General features: G+C 40.1%; 3 protein-coding genes and 1 long non-coding RNA gene across 5 annotated transcripts; 3 read left to right on the forward strand and 1 right to left on the reverse strand.

Annotated features, from left to right (window-relative positions):
* Positions 1-99: 99 nt before the first annotated feature.
* Positions 100-2,295, reverse strand: LOC126597692 (uncharacterized). The gene is made up of 5 exons (XM_050264503.1): positions 1,924-2,295; positions 1,196-1,273; positions 908-1,007; positions 544-686; positions 100-393 (listed from the first exon to the last, which is right to left on the reverse strand). Exons 1-5 carry the CDS (start codon positions 2,233-2,235, stop codon positions 190-192), a joined length of 837 nt encoding a protein of 278 aa, XP_050120460.1. The 5' UTR covers positions 2,236-2,295; the 3' UTR covers positions 100-189.
* A 258-nt stretch (positions 2,296-2,553) lies between these two features.
* On the forward strand, positions 2,554-3,366 carry LOC126597722 (uncharacterized). Its single transcript, XR_007614305.1, has 2 exons — positions 2,554-2,958; positions 3,047-3,366. It is a non-coding gene; the product is annotated as an uncharacterized LOC126597722 (long non-coding RNA).
* Positions 3,367-4,106: 740 nt separating this feature from the next.
* On the forward strand, positions 4,107-7,794 carry LOC126603644 (receptor-like protein EIX1). Its single transcript, XM_050270569.1, has 2 exons — positions 4,107-7,196; positions 7,395-7,794. Exon 1 carries the CDS (start codon positions 4,107-4,109, stop codon positions 7,179-7,181), a length of 3,075 nt encoding a protein of 1,024 aa, XP_050126526.1. The 3' UTR covers positions 7,182-7,196; positions 7,395-7,794.
* A 1,174-nt stretch (positions 7,795-8,968) lies between these two features.
* LOC126597617 (phenylacetaldehyde reductase-like) lies at positions 8,969-19,108 on the forward strand. Of its 2 annotated transcripts, none has more exons than XM_050264432.1 (6): positions 8,969-9,181; positions 14,955-15,124; positions 15,439-15,630; positions 17,617-17,779; positions 18,373-18,559; positions 18,681-19,108. In XM_050264432.1, exons 1-6 carry the CDS (start codon positions 9,079-9,081, stop codon positions 18,817-18,819), a joined length of 954 nt encoding a protein of 317 aa, XP_050120389.1. In that variant the 5' UTR covers positions 8,969-9,078; the 3' UTR covers positions 18,820-19,108. The 2 variants fall into 2 exon arrangements, with proteins under 2 accessions (XP_050120389.1, XP_050120381.1); XM_050264424.1 differs by having other exon boundaries at positions 8,969-9,140.
* The last annotated feature ends 295 nt before the right edge of the window (positions 19,109-19,403 follow it).

Genomic DNA, 19,403 nt, shown 5'->3' on the forward strand with positions numbered 1-19,403 from the left:
CAGCGCAGTAACAATTCCACCAAATGTTGGTGTTAACGAGAAAAGAAGTGTTATCTAATGTGTGAGCAATAGAAGTCGAAATCAAAATAGCAGAACCTGGATTTCAATTTGGAAGACGTATATTCACTTGAAGCTGTAAGCTAAACGTTACATTAAACCCTATACATAATGTGTTTGAAAGCCTTATCCTTACTTGTGTAGATTATGAAGGACGTACAGAGAAGCAGAAGACAGGAAAATACAGACAGAATAGCTCAATAGATCCAAACCGGTGGTTATCTGCACCATCTTGCTCCGCTCAAACATCTTTACCAGAAGAATCATGACAATTACGTGCCCCACTTTCGTCTTCAGTTCATCGAGTGAGCTAATTTTCATCCATTTAGGTCTCTCCTGAAAAACCATCATCCAGTTAACTTGGCAGTGTTCAAAAAATAAAATAAGACAGATTAGTTCTGATGTAATAGGACTGTGTTAGCATCTATTAATAATTTAATACCTCGGTGGAGGTTTAAGCCAATGCATATGGGAAGTAAAAATTACCTTCATAGCAAACATCCCGAACAAAGAAGATCCCTTTAGAGCGCGATCATCAATGGAAGGCACATCATTAGGGACATTACTGATAAATAATCCGTAAAGTCCCATGCCAAATATTAACATGACAGTCCCAGCAAGGTAAACATCTGCATCATTCATCATTGCATCAACATACAGACTATAACAACAAAAATAAACATAGAAATATGGACATCATACGATGAGTTTTACCCTGTTAAGAAAGGAGTGACTTCTGCCGCTTACGCAGAAGTCACGACATTTGAAATGTATTTTGGTTAGCATTTGAAAGCATATTCAAGAAACAGAAACATAGAGCAATTCTAGAAAGAGGATTCTGAAATTATACCGATAGCTTCAACAAGTCGGAGAACCATATGTCCAGTGTGATTCCCTTTGACACAACTAGTCCAATAAACTTTATACGCATCCATTATATAAACACAACCCTGCAGATTCGAATGTGGTATGAGTATGTACGGATACAGTCATACATTATGTGTAGCACAGAGATTATATTTGAAATCGCAATCAGAGCCTGAATTTATATTTTCAGGGTCGAAGACCTCATAGAAAGAAAATATTTCTTCTCCTTAGTACTTAAGTAAGAATATAAAATATGATAGAGAGAAATTACATTGAGAAAGCACAACAGTGAACCAGCCAACGAACCTCCAACAGCAAACAGTGCCAAAAACCGGAAGTCAAATATTGTCTGTTTAACCATGGACACATAAAGAACGCTTAGAACATATTGTTAGATGCAAAAAATTTCTAAACAGAAAGAAGAAACTGCACAACTTTCTTAATTATTGCTCAGCAGCAATCTGTCAAACAATAATCTGTAAATTATCAAAAAAATATCACAACCAAGTCCTCCAAGCTATTCAAACCCCTCCCCTGTCATTTTAATTTTAATCAAAGCGCAAGAAATTCTTTAGAGAGTTGATGAACTCCAGCATTACATAAAAAATGTAACACAAGCTATGGCGGAACAAAGCCACACAATAAAAAGCTCCGGTCACCAAAATTAAGAAAAGGCCACATTACTAAGTGGCCGTTTGATAACCATTTCGTTTTTGGTTTTCATTTGTTTTGAAAACTGAAAACGATATGGTATCAAACTGCCCTAAGTTAAGAAGAGCCTCCACTGCAACTAGAAGGGTTTTTCTGTTCTGTATTTTATTTTCATTTTTGTCCAAACCCAAAAAAGAAAGAAAGAAAGAAAGAAAGAGGAAAATTCACTCTTTTTGTCACATCCAAATTCCAAAAGTTCCAATATTCCCATGGATCTCTGAACATTTATACCAAGTAATCATTACTAAGCAAGTACAGTGACTGAAACACAAATTAAAATTCAGTTACCCTTTCAATGGAAGACTCAGCGGAACGGGCAAACCGAACAAAGGGGTTGCCGTTGGCAAGGGCGTAGTTGAAGCCCGCCGGCTCTGGGGGTCTTGACGACGCACCATTAAAAGGGTTTGGTGAAGTTTCAGTGGAGGAGGAGACTGCGGTTTGATTTGGGGCCGTTGATTTTGATTCCGGAGACTGTGGGGAGCTCAGAGAAGAAGCAGCGATGGAATGAGAGAAGCGCTTAGAGCTGTTCGACGGCCCGATGGGACGGATTGCCGCCGAGACGGAGAGGGTTGAGGTGGAGATAGAAGTGAAGAGAGCCATTATGGAGAGAGAGAGAGAGAGAGAGAGAGAGAGAGAGAGCTAGAGTACTGAGAATTTTCTGTGACTTTGGTTGGCGGGTAGTAACGGTAAATTGGGAACGTAAGTGGCCTTCACGCGTGTTACGGGAGCGTGGGACTTTCAAGCCGATACTGGATGGACGGCGGAGGGAAAACTGAAAAGTCAAGTCATCCGCACAACACAAAACGGGCCACGATTGTTGTTGGCCCGTGGTTAATCTTCAATTGGGAAACACTTATCCGAACCAACTATAATTTTTTGTGCAAATTTGAGTTACATCATGTAACACCCACCCTCATTTATAAAATATATTTATGTAATTATCCCTTAAATGTTTTGAATCTATCATTTTGATCCTATGTTGACTACCCTATCAGGATCTAAAATTTGGATTCTTTTCTTCCTCAAGTTGCCACGTGGCAGGACCCCATCACTCCTCTCATTTCTCTCTGTCTCCCCCCCCGTGAACCCCATCTTCTTCTTCCTCTTTCCGTCTTTCCCGTCTCTCCCTCTCGGATCTCTCACTTCTCTTCCTCTCTTCACTGAAATAGCACAGGGACACACACACCCACACGCTGAGGCACACTCGTACTCGGAGAAGCCATCATCGTCATCATTCCTCATCCTCTCTCTCCCTATTTCCCGTGCTGTGAGGACAGAAACCCGGAAAGGAACTATGGCGAGATTTTTCAATTCTCCGGTTAGGTAAGCCTCGATTTCCCTCTCTTTAGTCCTAAATTCATGTGAGAATGAGTTTTAAATGGGTTTTATTGCGTGATTGTGGAGGTTTTAGGACGAAATCGACTTGGGTGTAAGCACACCCATCTCCGGTGAACTCGGTGGTGTCGATGAACTTTCCGTCCATCTCCGGCCGTTTTACGGCGAAAGGAAGGTATAAAAACACTCCTCTCGTCTTGTACTTCGTTTTGGTATCTAGATCAGGGTCTAGGGTTGTAGTTTGTGGTCGACCGGAGCTGTAGAAGCTCCGGCGTTCTTCTCCGTCGACTCCAGGCTTTCAGGCCGTTTCTAGGACAAGCGGGCCTTAGGCCCGTGGTGGGTCTAGCCCAAAACCCTAACCCAGTTTGTTTTAATTGTTTTTAATTAAATTGTTTTAAGACCCAAAAGGCCTTTGGGCCGTGCCATTCAAGGCTTGAGGCCCGTTGACCCAACCCAAAACCTTTTTAGGTTTTGTTGAAAAATATATAGTTTTCTTATATTTCATAATTGTAAGGATTCCGAGGATTCTCAAATCACATCCGTTCATCGTACATCGTGCGGTCAGTTTTCATCAGGTATTGTTTATATTCAATTTTAAATAAAAGAATTTACAATAATTTCTGACTGCACGATGTATGATGAACGGATGTGATTTGAGGATCCAGCGAGGATCCCACTCGTTATTTATAACAAACATGCATGATGCATGCATTGACTTGGTTAATTTCCAGGCAGGCCTGCATAATTTAATAGTCAGGAATGATGAGAAACTTGTTGCATCAAGTCAATACTAAGAGAAAACTGATTGGCCCAGAAAGAGTTAATCATTTTTTTTTTAATTTAAGGATAAAGAAAACGTTTAATATGTTCTAAGAATGTGATTATTATAAGGGCATACATTGATTTCTGGGGAACTGGTTTGAATGTTCCTTGCAGTTAAATGTTTTTATGTTCAATTATTTTCTCTGGTCTTACCATGAACCTTCACTTTTCTTAACTCTTCTGAAGAAAGCGAAATTAGTTTTCTTTCTTCGCACGCAAGCGAAGATTATATATCAGAAATATCATCATTGTTCATGGTTCATAGTGTTTGGTTATTGAGAGTCTGAGACTTTGAGTTTACAGAATCATTCACAATGCTTCATCCACTCTTGCTGCTTCTCTTCTTTTTGATAAACCATTTTTCTTGTGGTGGTAATGCTCGGTTGATAGGTTGCCTAGAAAGCGAGAGAGAGGCTCTCATTGACTTCAAAAAGGGTCTTGAAGATCCTGAAAACCGGCTTTCATCATGGAAAGGAAGCAACTGCTGCGAATGGCGGGGGATACACTGTCATAATACAACTGGAGCTGTTCTAACAGTTGATCTCCATAACCCGCATCCGCAGGGTTCTCCAAGCAGGTACGGATTCCGATTCTGGAACCTTAGTGGTGAAATTAGTCCGTCGCTGAAAATGCTCGAGTCCTTGAAGCATTTAGACTTGAGCTTCAATACATTTAATGGAATTCCAATACCTGAATTTTTCGGATCCCTGAAGAATTTGCAGTATCTAAACCTGTCATATGCTGGGTTTAGTGGTAGAATTCTCCCAAATTTAGGGAACCTCTCTAGCTTGCAGTTTCTTGATGTGTCCTCTAATTTTATATCTGTTGATAACCTTGAATGGGTGACTGGTATAGTATCTATGGAGTATCTCAATATGAATGGAGCTGATCTTTCAATGGTAGGACCGGACTGGATTCCAAAGCTTAATAAACTCTTGTTCTTAACTGAATTGCATATGTCGAGTTGTGGCTTATCCGGTTTTATTCCCTCTCTCACTGTAGTCAATTTCACTTCACTTTCTGTAGTTGAACTTGATTGTAACAGCTTCAAGTCAGAGATACCTAATTGGCTTGTCAATATCAGTAGTCTTGAAACTCTCAGTATGAGCAGCTGTGGCTTGCATGGAAGGATTCCGCTTGGTTTCGGGGAACTTTCGAGATTAAAGTCTATTGATCTTTCTCTGAATGAAAATCTAACGGCAAGTTGCTCTCAGCTTTTCAGAGCAGGATGGGAAAAGATAGAAGTTATTAGTCTAGCTTCCAATAAATTACATGGTAAACTTCCTGCTTCCTTTGGCAACATGACAGCTCTCACTTATTTTGATCTTTTTCACAACAATGTGGAGGGTGGGATTCCAAGCTCTATAGGTGAACTTTGCAACCTCAAGTTTTTCCGCTTATCAGGCAATAACCTAACAGGAACTTTACCTGAAGTTCTGCGAATGGGCATCTGCAAAAGTAGCAGTCCACTACCTAGCCTGCAGCTCCTGGATTTGTCTGTCAATCGATTGGTGGGTAAATTGCCAGAATGGTTGGGTCAGCTTGAGAATCTCGTCGAGCTAAGTCTGTCCGGGAACTCCCTCTATGGTCCCATCCCTTCTACATTGGGATCATTAACGAATATTTCTGCGCTAGATCTTGGATATAATAAACTAAATGGGACTCTCCCAGATAGTTTAGGGAAACTTTCTGAGTTGTCTGTGTTGGATGTTTCTTCCAATCATTTGACAGGTGTTGTAACCGAAACACATTTTTCGCAGCTTAGTAAGTTGAAAATCTTGCATTTGTCTTCCAACTCTTTAACATTAAACGTCAGTTCAAATTGGATCCCCCCTTTTCTAGTCCGGAATCTTGATCTAGGGTCATGCCATTTGGGTCCTTCGTTTCCTGCTTGGTTAAGATCCCAAAAGGAGGTCGAGTATCTAGATTTCTCAAATGCCAGCATTTCAGGTTCCATTCCTAACTGGTTTTGGGAAATCTCATCGAACCTCTCACTGTTAAATATCTCAATCAATCAGCTGGGAGGGCAGGTCCCAAATCCTTTTAATGCTGCTCTCTATGCAGATGTTGATTTGAGCTACAACCTCTTTGAAGGACCGATTCCTTTTCCGATTGTTGATGTCGCGTTACTAGATTTATCCAACAATGTATTTTCAGGTCATATCCCAAAGGCCATAGGGGAAACCATACCAAACATGATCTTCCTCTCTCTTTCGGGAAACCAACTAACAGGTGAAATCCCTGCTTCTATAGGCGAAATTTTGCCTCTTGAAGTTATCGATTTTTCAAATAACAGCTTAAATGGAAGCATTCCTCCTACCATAGCAAACTGTTCTTTTTTAAGGGCTCTAGACCTTCGCAAGAACAATCTATCTGGAAACATTCCAAGCTCATTAGGTCAGCTAAGTCTGCTTCAAACAATGCACTTAAGCGACAACAAACTCTCTGGACGGCTCCCACAAGCTTTGCAGAATTTGTCAAGTTTGGAGACACTGGATATCGGAAATAACATGCTAACAGAAAGTATTCCACCATGGATCGGGAAAGGTTTTGAGTATCTGAGAATTTTGAGGTTGAGGTCAAATGCATTTTTCGGAGAACTTCCCATCATGCTATCAAATTTAAGTTCATTGCATGTCCTGGACCTTGCAGAAAATCAACTGAATGGAAGCATTCCAGCTAGTTTTGGAGATTTCAAAGCAATGGCGCAAGTGGAAAACACGAACCGTCATCTATTCTATGGGAAGTACAGGGGTGTTTACTATGAAGAAAGCTTGGTTGTGAACTTAAAAGGCTCGCTTCAAATACACACCAAGATTCTCTTCCTCGTAATCAGCATAGACGTCTCTGGAAATCAATTGAGTGGAGATATTCCCGAAGAAATAACTAATTTGGCTGGTTTGATTGCTCTGGATTTATCCAGAAACCACATAAGCGGTCACATTCCTGAAGGCATTTCAAAGTTGAAACAGTTAGAGTCACTTGATCTGTCAAGCAACAAGCTCACAGGTCCAATTCCTCGAAGTTTGTCTTTACTATCATTCCTGGGGTATCTGAATCTGTCAAACAACGACTTCACTGGTAGGATCCCATACACAGGGCAATTAACAACTTTCGATGCGCCATCTTTTGCTGGAAATCCAGGCCTCTGTGGTGCTCCTTTTCTTGTAAGCTGCCCAGATGATGATCCGGATAAGGGAAAGACTCCGAAGGATGATGGTGATGGCAACGATTTCATTGACAAGTGGTTCTGTTTGAGTGTCGGATTGGGATTTGCATCGGGTGTTCTGGTTCCTTTCTTTATTTTAGCTATCAGAAAATCTTGGAGCGTTGCTTATTTTCGGTTGGTAGATCAAGTTTTGGAGAGAATATCAGAATGTCATGCCTGAGAATCAGAGGACCAGGTACGATCACTTGAGCTAAAAAAGCATTTTATATTTTATACTGTTATATACAATAGTATCATCCATTACATTTTCGGTACTTAGAACTTTCACCTTTCGGGTACCTAAATTTGTCAAACAATGAGTTTTCTGGTAAGGATCGTATATATGCAGCTCATTTGACAACTTTTAATGAATCCTCTTATGGTTGAAATCCAGGCCTTTGTGGTCCTCCTCCTGTCGTAAGCTGTCCAGGTGATCGTGACAACGAAAGGATTTTGGAGGACGATGGTGGTGACAACGACTTCATCGATAAGTGATATTATTTGAGTGTTGGACTGGGATTTGCAGCAAGTAGAAAGTCTTGGAGTGATGCATATTTCTCTTTCGTCGATAAAGTTTCAGAGTGAATGTGTCATGCTTGAGAAACAGGAGAGGAGTGCATCACAGGACCAGGCACCGTCACCTGTTGCAAATTTCTTCGTTAATGTGTGGTGTTTGTGATATTTTACTCTTTATGTACCATCTGAAGACTTTGGTGAATAATAGTGGATTGTCTATCAATATATTTTTCTTAGTATACATATTTATTTCAGAAATATACACTTTACAATTCAAACTTGCAAATCTAAACTAAGTTAGTTAGAGCAGTGTGCTTCACTTTCTTGGTCCAAATTTGAACTCTTTTCTCGTAGTTTAGATGAATTTAGTGTAAATTATTCTAACGTTTGTCCAAAAAAAAAAAGAAAAGAAAGAAAGAGAGAACTCAATCAAGATATGAAGAATCTAACAACTAAAATAGTGTCGTAATCTCATAACAAGGATGGAGCTAAGCCATTTAGTTCATCCTCAGTTTGAAGTTTGAATTGAAGAATATGGATGTCATATATTTTTAACAAGTTATTTGTTGATCAAATACTTACACATAACTAATTGTAGTAAAAACAAAGTGAAAATGTGATGAACCTAATGTTATAGACATAACATTCTTTCAATTGAACGTACGGATTAATTTATAGTGAAGTTTTTTTTCTTTTGACAAACGATATAACTTTAGTGGATAAATTGTTAGTTGTTAGTGGTGTTTGCACCTAAAATGTGCACCATTTCACTTATTTGGGTCATTTGGGTAAAATATGGCATTTGAAGGATTAATATGCAAGAAGACTAACTTGGCAAGATATTTGGCAGCAATTGGAGTGATTTGATATTATAATATTGATTTTCCCATTTGTTTAGGTGGTGGAGGTGTGTCAAGCCTTTGTTTAATCAAAACAAATGCTTGCTATGAGTTTCGAGATGGGTTTGCGAATGTTCAAGATGGGTTTCGACTATGCAGATGATGTTTTGTGTACTGATACGAAGGTGGCGACGGCGGGACGGGGAATGAAGGACGGTGGGTCGTTAGACGGGAGAAGGGAAAGAATTTTATTTTATTTTTATGTTTTTTAAAATTTTAATTATACAAAAAACAATTTTTTATTAATTAATTAATTTTATTCACACAGTGCAAAATTGGTTGCCAGGTCAGCACAAATGTGGTCTCCATATTTTTCATATCATCACTTAACGGTTAATTTAACAAATTTTCTAAGAATGATATGAAATTAAAATGAAATAAAATAAATGTATAATATTGAAATGTTTTAAAATATTGTATGAGGTTATAATTACACTAAATGCACAAATATAATTTACCCAAAATAAAACATTCCGCCCACTCACTTTAACACAAAAAAGCTGTGTCCTTTTCTTTTATAGTTTTACAAAAAATTGGTTGGACAGTTCAGTTGGACTAGTTCAGTAAAAAGGAGAGAGAGAGAGAGAGAGAGAGAGAGAGGATGAGTGACACCGGAGCAACAAAGGTGGTGAGTGTAACCGGAACGTCCGGTTACATAGCATCATGGCTGGTGAAGCTGTTGCTGGAGCGTGGGTATACGGTCAAAGCCTCAGTTCGCGACCCACGTCAGTCATCACTCACCACTCTTACTTCACTTCTTCAATTGGTTAATTTCTCTTTAATTGCAAAATACTTATTTATTTGATATTTTTAATCCCCACTACTTCGTTTTCTTTTCGATTAATTTGATTATTTAATTCTTCTTTTTTGGAAAAATGTATGATTAAACTAATCTGTGTTTTGGGTTTGTGTATTTTGCTAATTTTCTTTTGAATATTTTCGTCAAAGTTTGTAAATTCCTAGAAATTTTGTGTGTTGCTGAGGTTAATGATAAGACCAACACTCTGACCCTATCTCAGACCTGCAAGTCGCACTGTAGAACAATGGTGTGGAGATGAAGGAAGGAGAAGCAGAGAGAGAGAGAGTATATTTTTTTTTGGAGAGTATTTTCTTAATTCATTCAATGCCTTTCCCACGGATACTTGTGTTGGGTCTTATACAACTTTTGCAACCACTAAGATGCCAGATGGCAATTACAACCACTTAATAGATTAATTAAGCTATTAAATCTTAAAACTAAACAGCGATTAAGATAATCACGAAGTTTATAAGCTAAGCGACTAATTCATAACATTGCCTTCCCCTTGAAGAAATAACCTTGTCCTCAAGGTTAAAAGTTGAAATCAGGAAATTGTGCAGTGAACTCGTCAAAATCCTCCCAAGTTGCATCTTCCAAGTTGCCCCCTTTCCAGTGAATGAGTAGTTGGACACCCGCCACATTGCCTTTCTTATACATCCTTCGCTGCAGCACCTGAAGAGGTTCTTGAGGGAGCAATCCATCATCTGTGACTGCTGGCAGAACTGGTAGAGGGTTGGCAGCTGGACCCAAGTGCTTCTTCAAACAACTCACATGGAATACAGGGTGTATCTTTGTAGTATCAGGCAGTTTCAACTTGTAGGCTACCTTCCCAATTCTTTCCAAAATCTCAAATGGCCCATAAAACTTTGGATGGAGTTTGTGATAGGAGTGTGAAGCTAGTGACTGTAATTGATAAGGAATCAATTTCAAGTACACTAAATTCCCCACTGCAAACTCTCTTTCACTCCTATGCTTATCAGCTTGCATTTTCATTCGGTTCTGTGCTACAGTTAGATTTGTTTTGAGCATGGCAAGCAATTTGTCCCTGGCAATAAGGCTTTGCTCAATCATGTCTAACTTGGCCGAACCAATTTCATAGGACCTGATGTGGGGTGGGGGGTATCCATACACAATCTCAAAAGGACACATTTTTGCAGAAGTGTGGTAAGATGTATTGTAGCTCTATTCTGCCCATGGTAGCCATTCCACCCATTTCTTAGGTTGCCCACTAGTGAAACACCGAAGATAAGTCTCCAAACACCTATTCACTACTTCAGTTTGCCCATCGCTCTGTGGGTGATAACCAGAGCTCATGCAAAGCCTAGACCCTTGTAATTTGAAGAATTCCTTCCAAAATGAACTAAGGAACACCGTGTCCCTATCACTCACAATTGTGGCTGGCATGCCATGCAATTTGAATACTTTATCCACAAATTCTTGGGCCACAATCACAACAGTGTATGGGTGATTCAGGGCAATGAAATGACTGTACGTAGATAATCTGTCGACCACCACCATGATGACTGATTTACCTTTGCAAATGGGTAACCCAACCACAAAGTCCATGCTTATATCTGTCCACAGTCTAGAAGGTATTGGGAGTGGCTGTAATAAACCAGGAGGGGCAATAGTCTCGTACTTATTTTGCTGGCACACTCGACATTCAGCCACCCAAGTCTTTATGTCCTTCTTCATGCCCACCCAATAGAAACTGCGTTTAATCTTGTGGTAGGTCTTCATAACTCCTTCATGTCCAGCTGCCGGAATGGAGTGATGTTCTTCAAATATGGTCTTTTTCCAGGGAGAAGTTGGACCAATCACAATTCTAGTCTTGTACTTCAAAAAGCCATTGTCTAGTTGGTATTTAGATAACGTGGGATCCAGTGGGGAGTTAGTGTTCTGGAGCAAAGTTTTAACTTCACTGATTCTCTGTGAAACCCACGGATCATGCTCAAGACTCCTTCGGAGGTCATCCAACCACCCAAAATAAGGATATGAGATGGCTGTGCACTCCAAACTAGGTCTGGAACTTGGAAAATGATTGTCAGGTAGTACCGGGGCTCCATGAACTCTAGACAATGCATCTGCTACAAAATTGTCCACCCCTTGCTTGTATTGGATCTCATAATCAAATCCCAGCAATTTTGCCACCCATTTTTGTTGAAATGGGGTGTTAGCTCGCTGGTTTAGAAAGTATTTCAAGCTGTTGTGGTCGGACTTAATCACAAAATGGCGCCCTTGAAGATAATTCTGCCATTTCTTGATGGCGTGCACTATGGCAATTAGTTCTCGCTCATAGGTAGAGAGAGCTTGGTTCCTGGGTCCGAGGGCCTGGCTTGTAAAAGCGATTGGTCTGCCTCTTTGTTGCAAGACTGCTCCAATACCATTCCCTGATGCGTCGCATTCTAGTTCAAAAGTAGTGGAAAAATCAGGTAAGGCAAGGACCTGGGGAGATGTCATGATCTGTTTGAGTTCCTGGAAGGCTGCTTGAGCATCACTAGACCAATGGAACCCATCTTTCTTGGTCAAGTGGTAGAGTGGTTGACATATCTTTCCATAACCCGGCACAAATTTCCGGTAGTAACCCGTGAGGCCCAAGAATCCCCTGAGTTCTTTAACATTAGAAGGAATTGGCCAGTTCAATATGGCCTGTATTTTGGTAGGGTCCGCAGCAACTCCGTCTCGAGACACGATGTGCCCAAGGTATTCAACCTTACTTTGCCCAAATGAGCATTTCTGCTTTTTGACATATAATTGATGCTTCCTCAGTAAATCAAAAACCAAGTGGAGATGAGATAAATGGTCCTCCCAGCTCTTGCTATAAACTAGGATATCATCAAAGAACACTAGCACACATTTTCGCAGAAAGGGCTTAAATATGTCATTCATTAGATTCTGGAAGGTGGCAGGGGCGTTGGTCAAACCAAAAGGCATCACAAGGAACTCGTAGTGCCCTTCGTGTGTCCGAAATGCAGTTTTTTCAACGTCTGCATGATGCATTCGAATCTGGTGATATCCAGCTCTCAAGTCTAATTTGGAGAAATACTGTGCCCCGAACAACTCATCCAACAAATCATCGATTAAGGGGATTGGATACTTGTCCTTTACTGTGATTGCATTCAACTCTCGGTAATCCATACAAAGTCGCCATGTGCCGTCTTTCTTTCTGACCAACAAAACGGGAAACGAGAAAGGACTGCGGCTGTGTCGAATGAATCCAGATTGTAAGAGCTCTTGAACTGCTTTTTCAATCTCATTTTTTTGTGTAGGACCGTAATGGTATGGCCTGATACTAGGTGGTTTAGAACCTGGAAGTAATGGAATCTGGTGATCATGCGGTCTCGGCGGAGGCAGTGAGGCAGGAAGCACAAAAATCTCCTCAAAGGTACCCAATAAAGCCTGCAATTCACTGAGCTGCAATGGAGTAAGTTCTGAGGCTTCAAGTTTTTTAGTTTCCATGGAGTACAATAAAATGCCCATATTCGAATTGTAGAATTCCTTGTCGAGTTGCTGAAGAGATATTTCCTGTATGGAAGGGTAAGGAAGTGTACTATGTTCCAATCTATACTTTTGGCCATTTACTTCAAACTCCATGGTCAGAAGTTGAAAATCCCAAAGTACCGGGCTCACCGAGGATAGCCACTGAACTCCTAGGACTACATCGCAACCCCCCAAGGGCAAAGAATAGAGGTCAGTAGCACACTGGTAACCCCCTACTACCATTTTCACCTGCTTGCAATATCCCTGACTTCTAACCCTTCCCCCATCCGCAATCATCACGTTGAAAGGTTTAGTGCCCTGCATATGCCATCCTAATTTCTTAACCAACCGGCCATCCACAAAGTTATGAGTACTTCCAGAATCGAGGAGTATGCGTACTGTATGACCATTCACTAATCCAGCTACTTTCATAGTGTGTAAGGGTTGAAGAGGAGGTGTGCCATAGAAGGCACTCTCACTCAACTCCATGTGATGTAATTCAGGTTGCTCCGTGGGTGTAATCGCATCCGAATCCTCCAATACCAAGTCATCAGCAAGGATATCAAGCATGAGAAGTTGTTTATGTGCACACTTATGCCCAATAACCCATTTATCATCACAAAACCAGCATTCACCCTTCGCTTTCTTCCGTTGGACCTCTTCAGGTGTAAGTTTCTTGAAGGGCAAAGCAAAAGGTTTGGGTCTAAGCAAAGAAGCAGGAGGTGCAGGAGTTGGGGTAGCTCGAGGAGGAGTGACAAGTTTGGAGGCTAGAGGTTTTAACTCAGACAATTTGGCATCAAGTTGTAAGGCAAGAGAAATGGCGTCATGAACATTAGAAGGTTTGAACAACTTAACATCAAATTTCAACTCTCTTTTTAAACCGCCTAGAAAACAACTTTTCAACAAGCTAGGGCCGACATCAGATGTTCGATTAGCCAAACGGCGGAACTCAGTGATATAATCGCGAAGACTACCTGTTTGTCGGAGCTTAAACAGGGCCTCGGTGCAGTCTTCAAACTCTGAGGGTCCAAATTCTTGACAAAGAGCCTTGGAAAATTCGCTCCAAGTTAGAGTAGAGTTCAAACAATCGCGCCAACGAAACCATTGCAGTACCTCATTTTCCAAGTGAAAGGAGACTGTGAGGACCTTAGAAGCATCAGTAACATTGTAGAGGTTGAAATACTGCTCAGATTTATAAATCCAAGCAAGAGGATCATCACCCTCGGTGAATTTAGGGAAATCGAGGCGGTGCGGCCAAGGAGGGCGGGGCGTGAAGCCACCGCCATCAAATTGATCGCGGCGAGGGTATCGGGGGTTGGTCATCCCGCGAAACTCCACATCCTCGGGCAGAATCGAAGAGGGAACGCCTGAATCTGGGACAGGGATACCCGGATCGGACGACGAGACACCACCGGCCTGCAGAAAAGGAAGCTCACGGCGGAACTGCTCAAATCCGACCGCGAGTTTAGTGTCCATGTCTTGGGAATGAGCTTGCAGAGCAGCGGAAATGGAGGAATGGATCATTTGAGGAAGAGATTCCAGAGTAGACTCCACGGTGGCTAAGCGAGCATCCATGGCGGCTTGGCGAGAAGTGTTGGATGGGCGGGGCATACAAGAGGGACACCAGGAAAGAGTGGCTGATACCAATGATAAGACCAACACTCTGACCCTATCTCAGACCTGCAAGTTGCACTGTAGAACAATGGTGTGGAGATGAAGGAAGGAGAAGCAGAGAGAGAGAGAGTATATTTTTTTTTGGAGAGTATTTTCTTAATTCATTCAATGCCTTTCCCACGGATACTTGTGTTGGGTCTTATACAACTTTTGCAACCACTAAGATGCCAGATGGCAATTACAACCACTTAATAGATTAATTAAGCTATTAAATCTTAAAACTAAACAGCGATTAAGATAATCACTAAGTTTATAAGCTAAGCGACTAATTCATAACAGTTAATTGATTTGATCAGTATGGTTTTGTGTGATTTAGGAATTTAGGACCTTGGTAACTTGATTACTTGACTAGTTTGATCCAGTTTAAGGACTTTAACTAAGTATTGATAGCGTCAAACTAACCCTCAAGACTAGACCAATAACCGGTTTCTTCATCATAGAAGGAAGAAACTTGAGCGCTTTGCGACGATCCATAGATGTAAACTGGTAAATTTGGTGATTACAAAAAGGTAGTGGATTGGGAGTGTTGAAATGGGCATCAAATGATTCATTTGTTAAGTTATAGTTTTTATGGTTTATACCGCAGATGATAAGAAGAAAACAGAACACTTGCTTGCGCTAGATGGAGCTAAGGAGAGGCTTCAACTATTCAAAGCAGATCTACTGGAAGATGGCTCTTTTGATTCCCTAGTTGAGGGTAGTGAAGGTGTTTTTCATACAGCTTCTCCGTTTTATCACAATGTCAGCGACCCACAGGTACATCCTGTGTCACTTTAATTGCTCCATTGCGTAACCATCAGTCGTGATATGTCTGCATAATTTACCAATTACGTTGCATTCTTGCTGGATTTACTGAAAGTTTATGATGCTTTGATGTTCTATGCCATGCTTTTTCTTCTGGAAGTATCTCTTTCATGGATTCATTAGTATAAAATTATTGCCTTCAAAGTTCATTTGATTATGCTAAAAGGTTGCTGGATTCTAACTACCTTCTTTTTAATTATATCTTGTCTGCAAATTCTTAAATTAAGATCCGATAAGCTGCTGGTTTTAATGTTTTCTTGTGTCAGGCAGAACTTATTGACCCTGCTTTGAAGGGAACTCTTAATGTCCTTAGATCATGCGCCAAGTTTCCATCTATCAAAAGGGTGGTAATAACGTCCTCCATGGCAGCAGTTGCATTTAATGGGAAACCTCTTGCTCCTGATGTAGTAGTTGATGAATCTTGGTTTTCAGATGTAGCTGTTTGTGAAAAATCAAAGGTTTGTGCACTTCTCATTCTAATTTTATGACAAAAAATATCTCATTTATAGGTTCTCTGTGAACATTAGTACGAAGACTTAACTGGTTAACATAATAGATCGTATGGAACTTTTCAATATTAATTTGCACTTGACATCCAGTCTTGTTCATACATATCTCTACCAACTCTATTTTTTTATGCGTGTTCATCTTTATCTGTTTTTTTTTTTTTATTTATATCCTGTTCTTAGGTGCATTTGTTTGACATCACTAGCCTTCACTGGACTGGATTGGACTAGTGATTAGTGAAGTCCTGTGTTTGTTGCAGAGAGGGACTAAGTTTAATGGGACTCGAGAGGACTAGCATGGACTAGCACCTTCACTAGAAGGTCTTAGCCAGTCCCCCCAAAAATGAGAGGATTGCTAGTCCCGTCTTCTCCTTCATTCGCCAGCAGCAACCTCACCAACAGATCCTCACCAGCAGCAGCCTCTCCTTCGTTCTCCTTTGTTCTATGTCTTCTCTTTGCACCGACAGCCCTACCCACCCCAATCATCTTCTCTGATAGTGGTGGGCAGTTGTTCAATTCCCCGTCTGCTTCTCTGTCTTCTCTTTGCACCTATAGCCCCACCCACCCCACTCATCTTCGTCTTCTTGCAAATGGGGATTCGTCTTGCAGCGAGGGGAGATTATTTGTATTGCAAATTGGGGATTCGTCTTGCAGGCTTTGGGGATTCTTCCTAATTCATCTTGCTTTGTCTGTTTGATTACTGTTGTTATGTCATTTCATGGATCTGCAGGAACAAGTTTTATTTTTTGGTGTCTGAGTTGTTATTTTTTTTTTTAAAACCAAAGTCTGAGTTGTTATTTAAACTTGATTATGTTTGATCAGGTTTATAGAATATGACTTATATAACATATTTTTTTCATTAATTTTGAAATGTTAATTAATTTGAGCATCTGGGTTCTCCAAAATAAGTGTGATATGGGAAACTAAATCTTTATCTTGGTAGGGAATGAAATACGATGGTGGTTCATGTAATCCTTGTTGCTTATGTATATTTTCTGGGATTTTCAATTGCGAAGTGCGAAGCTTATCTGCCTATAAGGTGTTTGAAGAAATACCCAACTGAAATGAAATTTGATTGGTTATTCAACTGATTTGGGGATGTTACTCATTACTTCTACTACTTCAATTCTTATTTTTTTGAAAAATTATTACTTTGTTTTCTGTGTGATTTTGGTTCTCACATTTAAGAATTCCAATTTTAGTGGTGTTACTGAACAACTTGCTGCCCTGCTGGTTTGGTATCTTTTGCAACCAAAGAAGTTAAATTCTTTGTTCGTAGTTGCAACATTTTCTTGGGGTTAATTCTCTACAGAGAGTCAGAACTCATTCTTTTGAAAGTCAGATTTGTTCTTTGTTTGCATGTTGAGATGAAATGAAGTAATGAACAATTAGAAAACAAACTCTTTGACTATATAGCAGAAATATGCTCGGACCATCAATTTGAACAATTGATTGAATGGATGGTTGTTTGTGAAGTTCCTGTGTTATGATTATCTTGCTTCTTAGTCCGATACTGCACCAAACGCTTCACTAAACTAGTCCAGCTTAGTCTAGTCTAAGCCAGTCCAGCTTAGTCCCTGCAGCTAGTCCAGTCCGAGACAGTCCGGTGCAACAAACACAACCATAGTTATTCAAAACTGCAGAAATCACTTTCAGCTTATCATGCTTCGCCTAAGATGCCTTAGTTGTGTATTTCACCTTCTAATGTGCTTGAATACGAGAACCTTTTAGGGTTCTTTAGCCTGTTTTGTCAAATTTGGATGTAAATTGAAAGGAATAATTATTTGTTGTGAGACGATTGATGCTCATATTTTTGTTGGCTCTGGTCAGGTTGTTAGCATATCTCACGTAAATGATTAATTTTTATTGTGGAAGAGTTAAATATTTCATCCTTTAAATGCAAGTCCATTGTGTTTACTAAGACTTTTCCTTCATCAGCTTTGGTATATGATTTCAAAAACGTTGGCTGAGGAAGCTGCTTGGAAGTTTGCAAAAGAGAATGGAATTGACATCGTTACAATAAATCCAGGATTGGTGATTGGTCCTCTCTTACAGCCAACTCTGAACACAAGCGTGGAACCTGTTCTGAAACTCGTCAATGGTACTCCTGAGCCAGTATTTATAAAATTTCATTGCTCATTAATATATTGCACCATTTTATCAAGTAATCATTCCTACTGGAGAACCTATTTTGAGGGCAGGATCTATTACATAAGAGAAGCTGCATAGTACACAGATTACACTTTTTCGACTAAACCTTCAGTGCAGAACACTCTCCTCATTGGGATATATGAAATATCATGAGTTTTGAGGTTTACTCTTTCTACTTGAACTTCTGCATTCTGTACAGACGAGTGGACTTTAAATCCGTGCCTCCAATTGCTAATAGTTATGGAATTATGTTCCTTGAATAACCACTGATCCTTTAGCACAACTTGAATAATGGTTTGGGGGCACCATCGTGAACGTGTAACTACTACGTTGGCATGTCACTTCACATGGGTAATGTATTCCTTGGTATATATGAGATGTAGACTACGGTGAATTGGTTTCTTGTAAAAGAGAGAGGGTATCATGGAGGTGTATTTACTATTGAGTGATCATAAACTAAAAGGTCATGTTTGGATCTCATGCTTTCTGCGAAACCGTACAATCTGCTAAGAAATTCTCATTGCTGATATTCAATTTATGCAGGAGCTGAAAGATTTCCAAATACAACTTATAGATGGGTTGATGTTAGAGATGTTGCTACTGCTCATATTCTCGCCTTTGAGAATGCTTCAGCAAGTGGGAGATATTGTCTAGTTGGAAGAGTAATACACTGTTCTGACACCGTGAATATTCTGCGGGATCTCTTCCCTGCTCTCAAGCTTCCAGAGGAGTAAGTTGCTATGCTAATACTGTCCACATTCTTCGTAGTTGCTAATTTGTGTGACGGATAATTTGGACTTAAGGAGATTTAAAGTCTGGGATTAAAAAACTAACGTCTGTGTTCTTCACAGATGTGCAGATGACAAACCATTCACACCAACTTACCAGGTATCCAAGGAAAGAGCCCAAAGTTTGGGAGTTAAGTTTACTCCTCTAGAGGTGACTTTGAAGGACACCGTGGAAAGTTTGAAGGAGAAGAACTTCTTCTGATCATGGGTCACGTTGGACTTATCGTTGCAACATCAAATCCCGTTTTATCAACTACGTAAAAATACGTTGCAGAAAATAATTGGCGCTTCACAAAACTCTTGCACGAGACCCCGTTCTGTGAAGTTTAATTGTACTTTGGAATTTATTTCAACTGCGTTTTAGTTGCTGGGATAAATTTGAAGTTTGAAGTTTGAAGTTTGTATTGGATCCTGAATATTCCGACATCACAAGTCGAAAATTTATTAAGTGGAATCCCAACTCAACCACTCTGAGTTGGAAATTAATTTAATTTTAGAACTTTCCCTCATAAACTAGTAGTCAATTTATAAATATGTGCAGAAACAAACGCTCCCAGACACATTAGTTTTTCCATTTTTGCATTAGTTTTTGTATAAGCTGGTGTCCAACGTTGTCAACTTCTTTGTGGCCGGCATGGCGGCATTGACTTGGTGTCCAAGTTTGTCTGCTCCTTGGCTCAAGTAGTCCGAATATGCTTATCTATATAAACTAGAAACCGAATTTCAAGTTTTAAAACGGAGTAGGATTCTCTTCCTTCCGAATCTCTCTTCTCAAGCTTTTAACTT

The sequence above is a fragment of the Malus sylvestris genome, chromosome 2 (genome assembly GCF_916048215.2).
Source record: "Malus sylvestris chromosome 2, drMalSylv7.2, whole genome shotgun sequence".
NCBI lineage: Eukaryota > Viridiplantae > Streptophyta > Magnoliopsida > Rosales > Rosaceae > Malus > Malus sylvestris.

What these genes read in the sequence shown, in the direction of transcription:
- LOC126597692 (XM_050264503.1), bottom strand. Translation starts at nt 2,235, where the DNA reads ATGGCTCTCTTCACTTCTATCTCCACCTCAACCCTCTCCGTCTCGGCG. An exon ending in CTGAGTCTTCCATTGAAAGG is followed by an intron (nt 1,274 to 1,923) that starts GTAACTGAATTT and finishes ATGGTTAAACAG; the next exon opens with ACAATATTTGACTTCCGGTT. An exon ending in CACTGTTGTGCTTTCTCAAT is followed by an intron (nt 1,008 to 1,195) that starts GTAATTTCTCTC and finishes TCGAATCTGCAG; the next exon opens with GGTTGTGTTTATATAATGGA.
- LOC126603644 (XM_050270569.1), top strand. Translation starts at nt 4,107, where the DNA reads ATGCTTCATCCACTCTTGCTGCTTCTCTTCTTTTTGATAAACCATTTT.
- LOC126597617 (XM_050264424.1), top strand. Translation starts at nt 9,017, where the DNA reads ATGAGTGACACCGGAGCAACAAAGGTGGTGAGTGTAACCGGAACGTCC. An exon ending in CTGTTTGTGAAAAATCAAAG is followed by an intron (nt 15,631 to 17,616) that starts GTTTGTGCACTT and finishes TTCCTTCATCAG; the next exon opens with CTTTGGTATATGATTTCAAA. An exon ending in TGTTCTGAAACTCGTCAATG is followed by an intron (nt 17,780 to 18,372) that starts GTACTCCTGAGC and finishes CAATTTATGCAG; the next exon opens with GAGCTGAAAGATTTCCAAAT.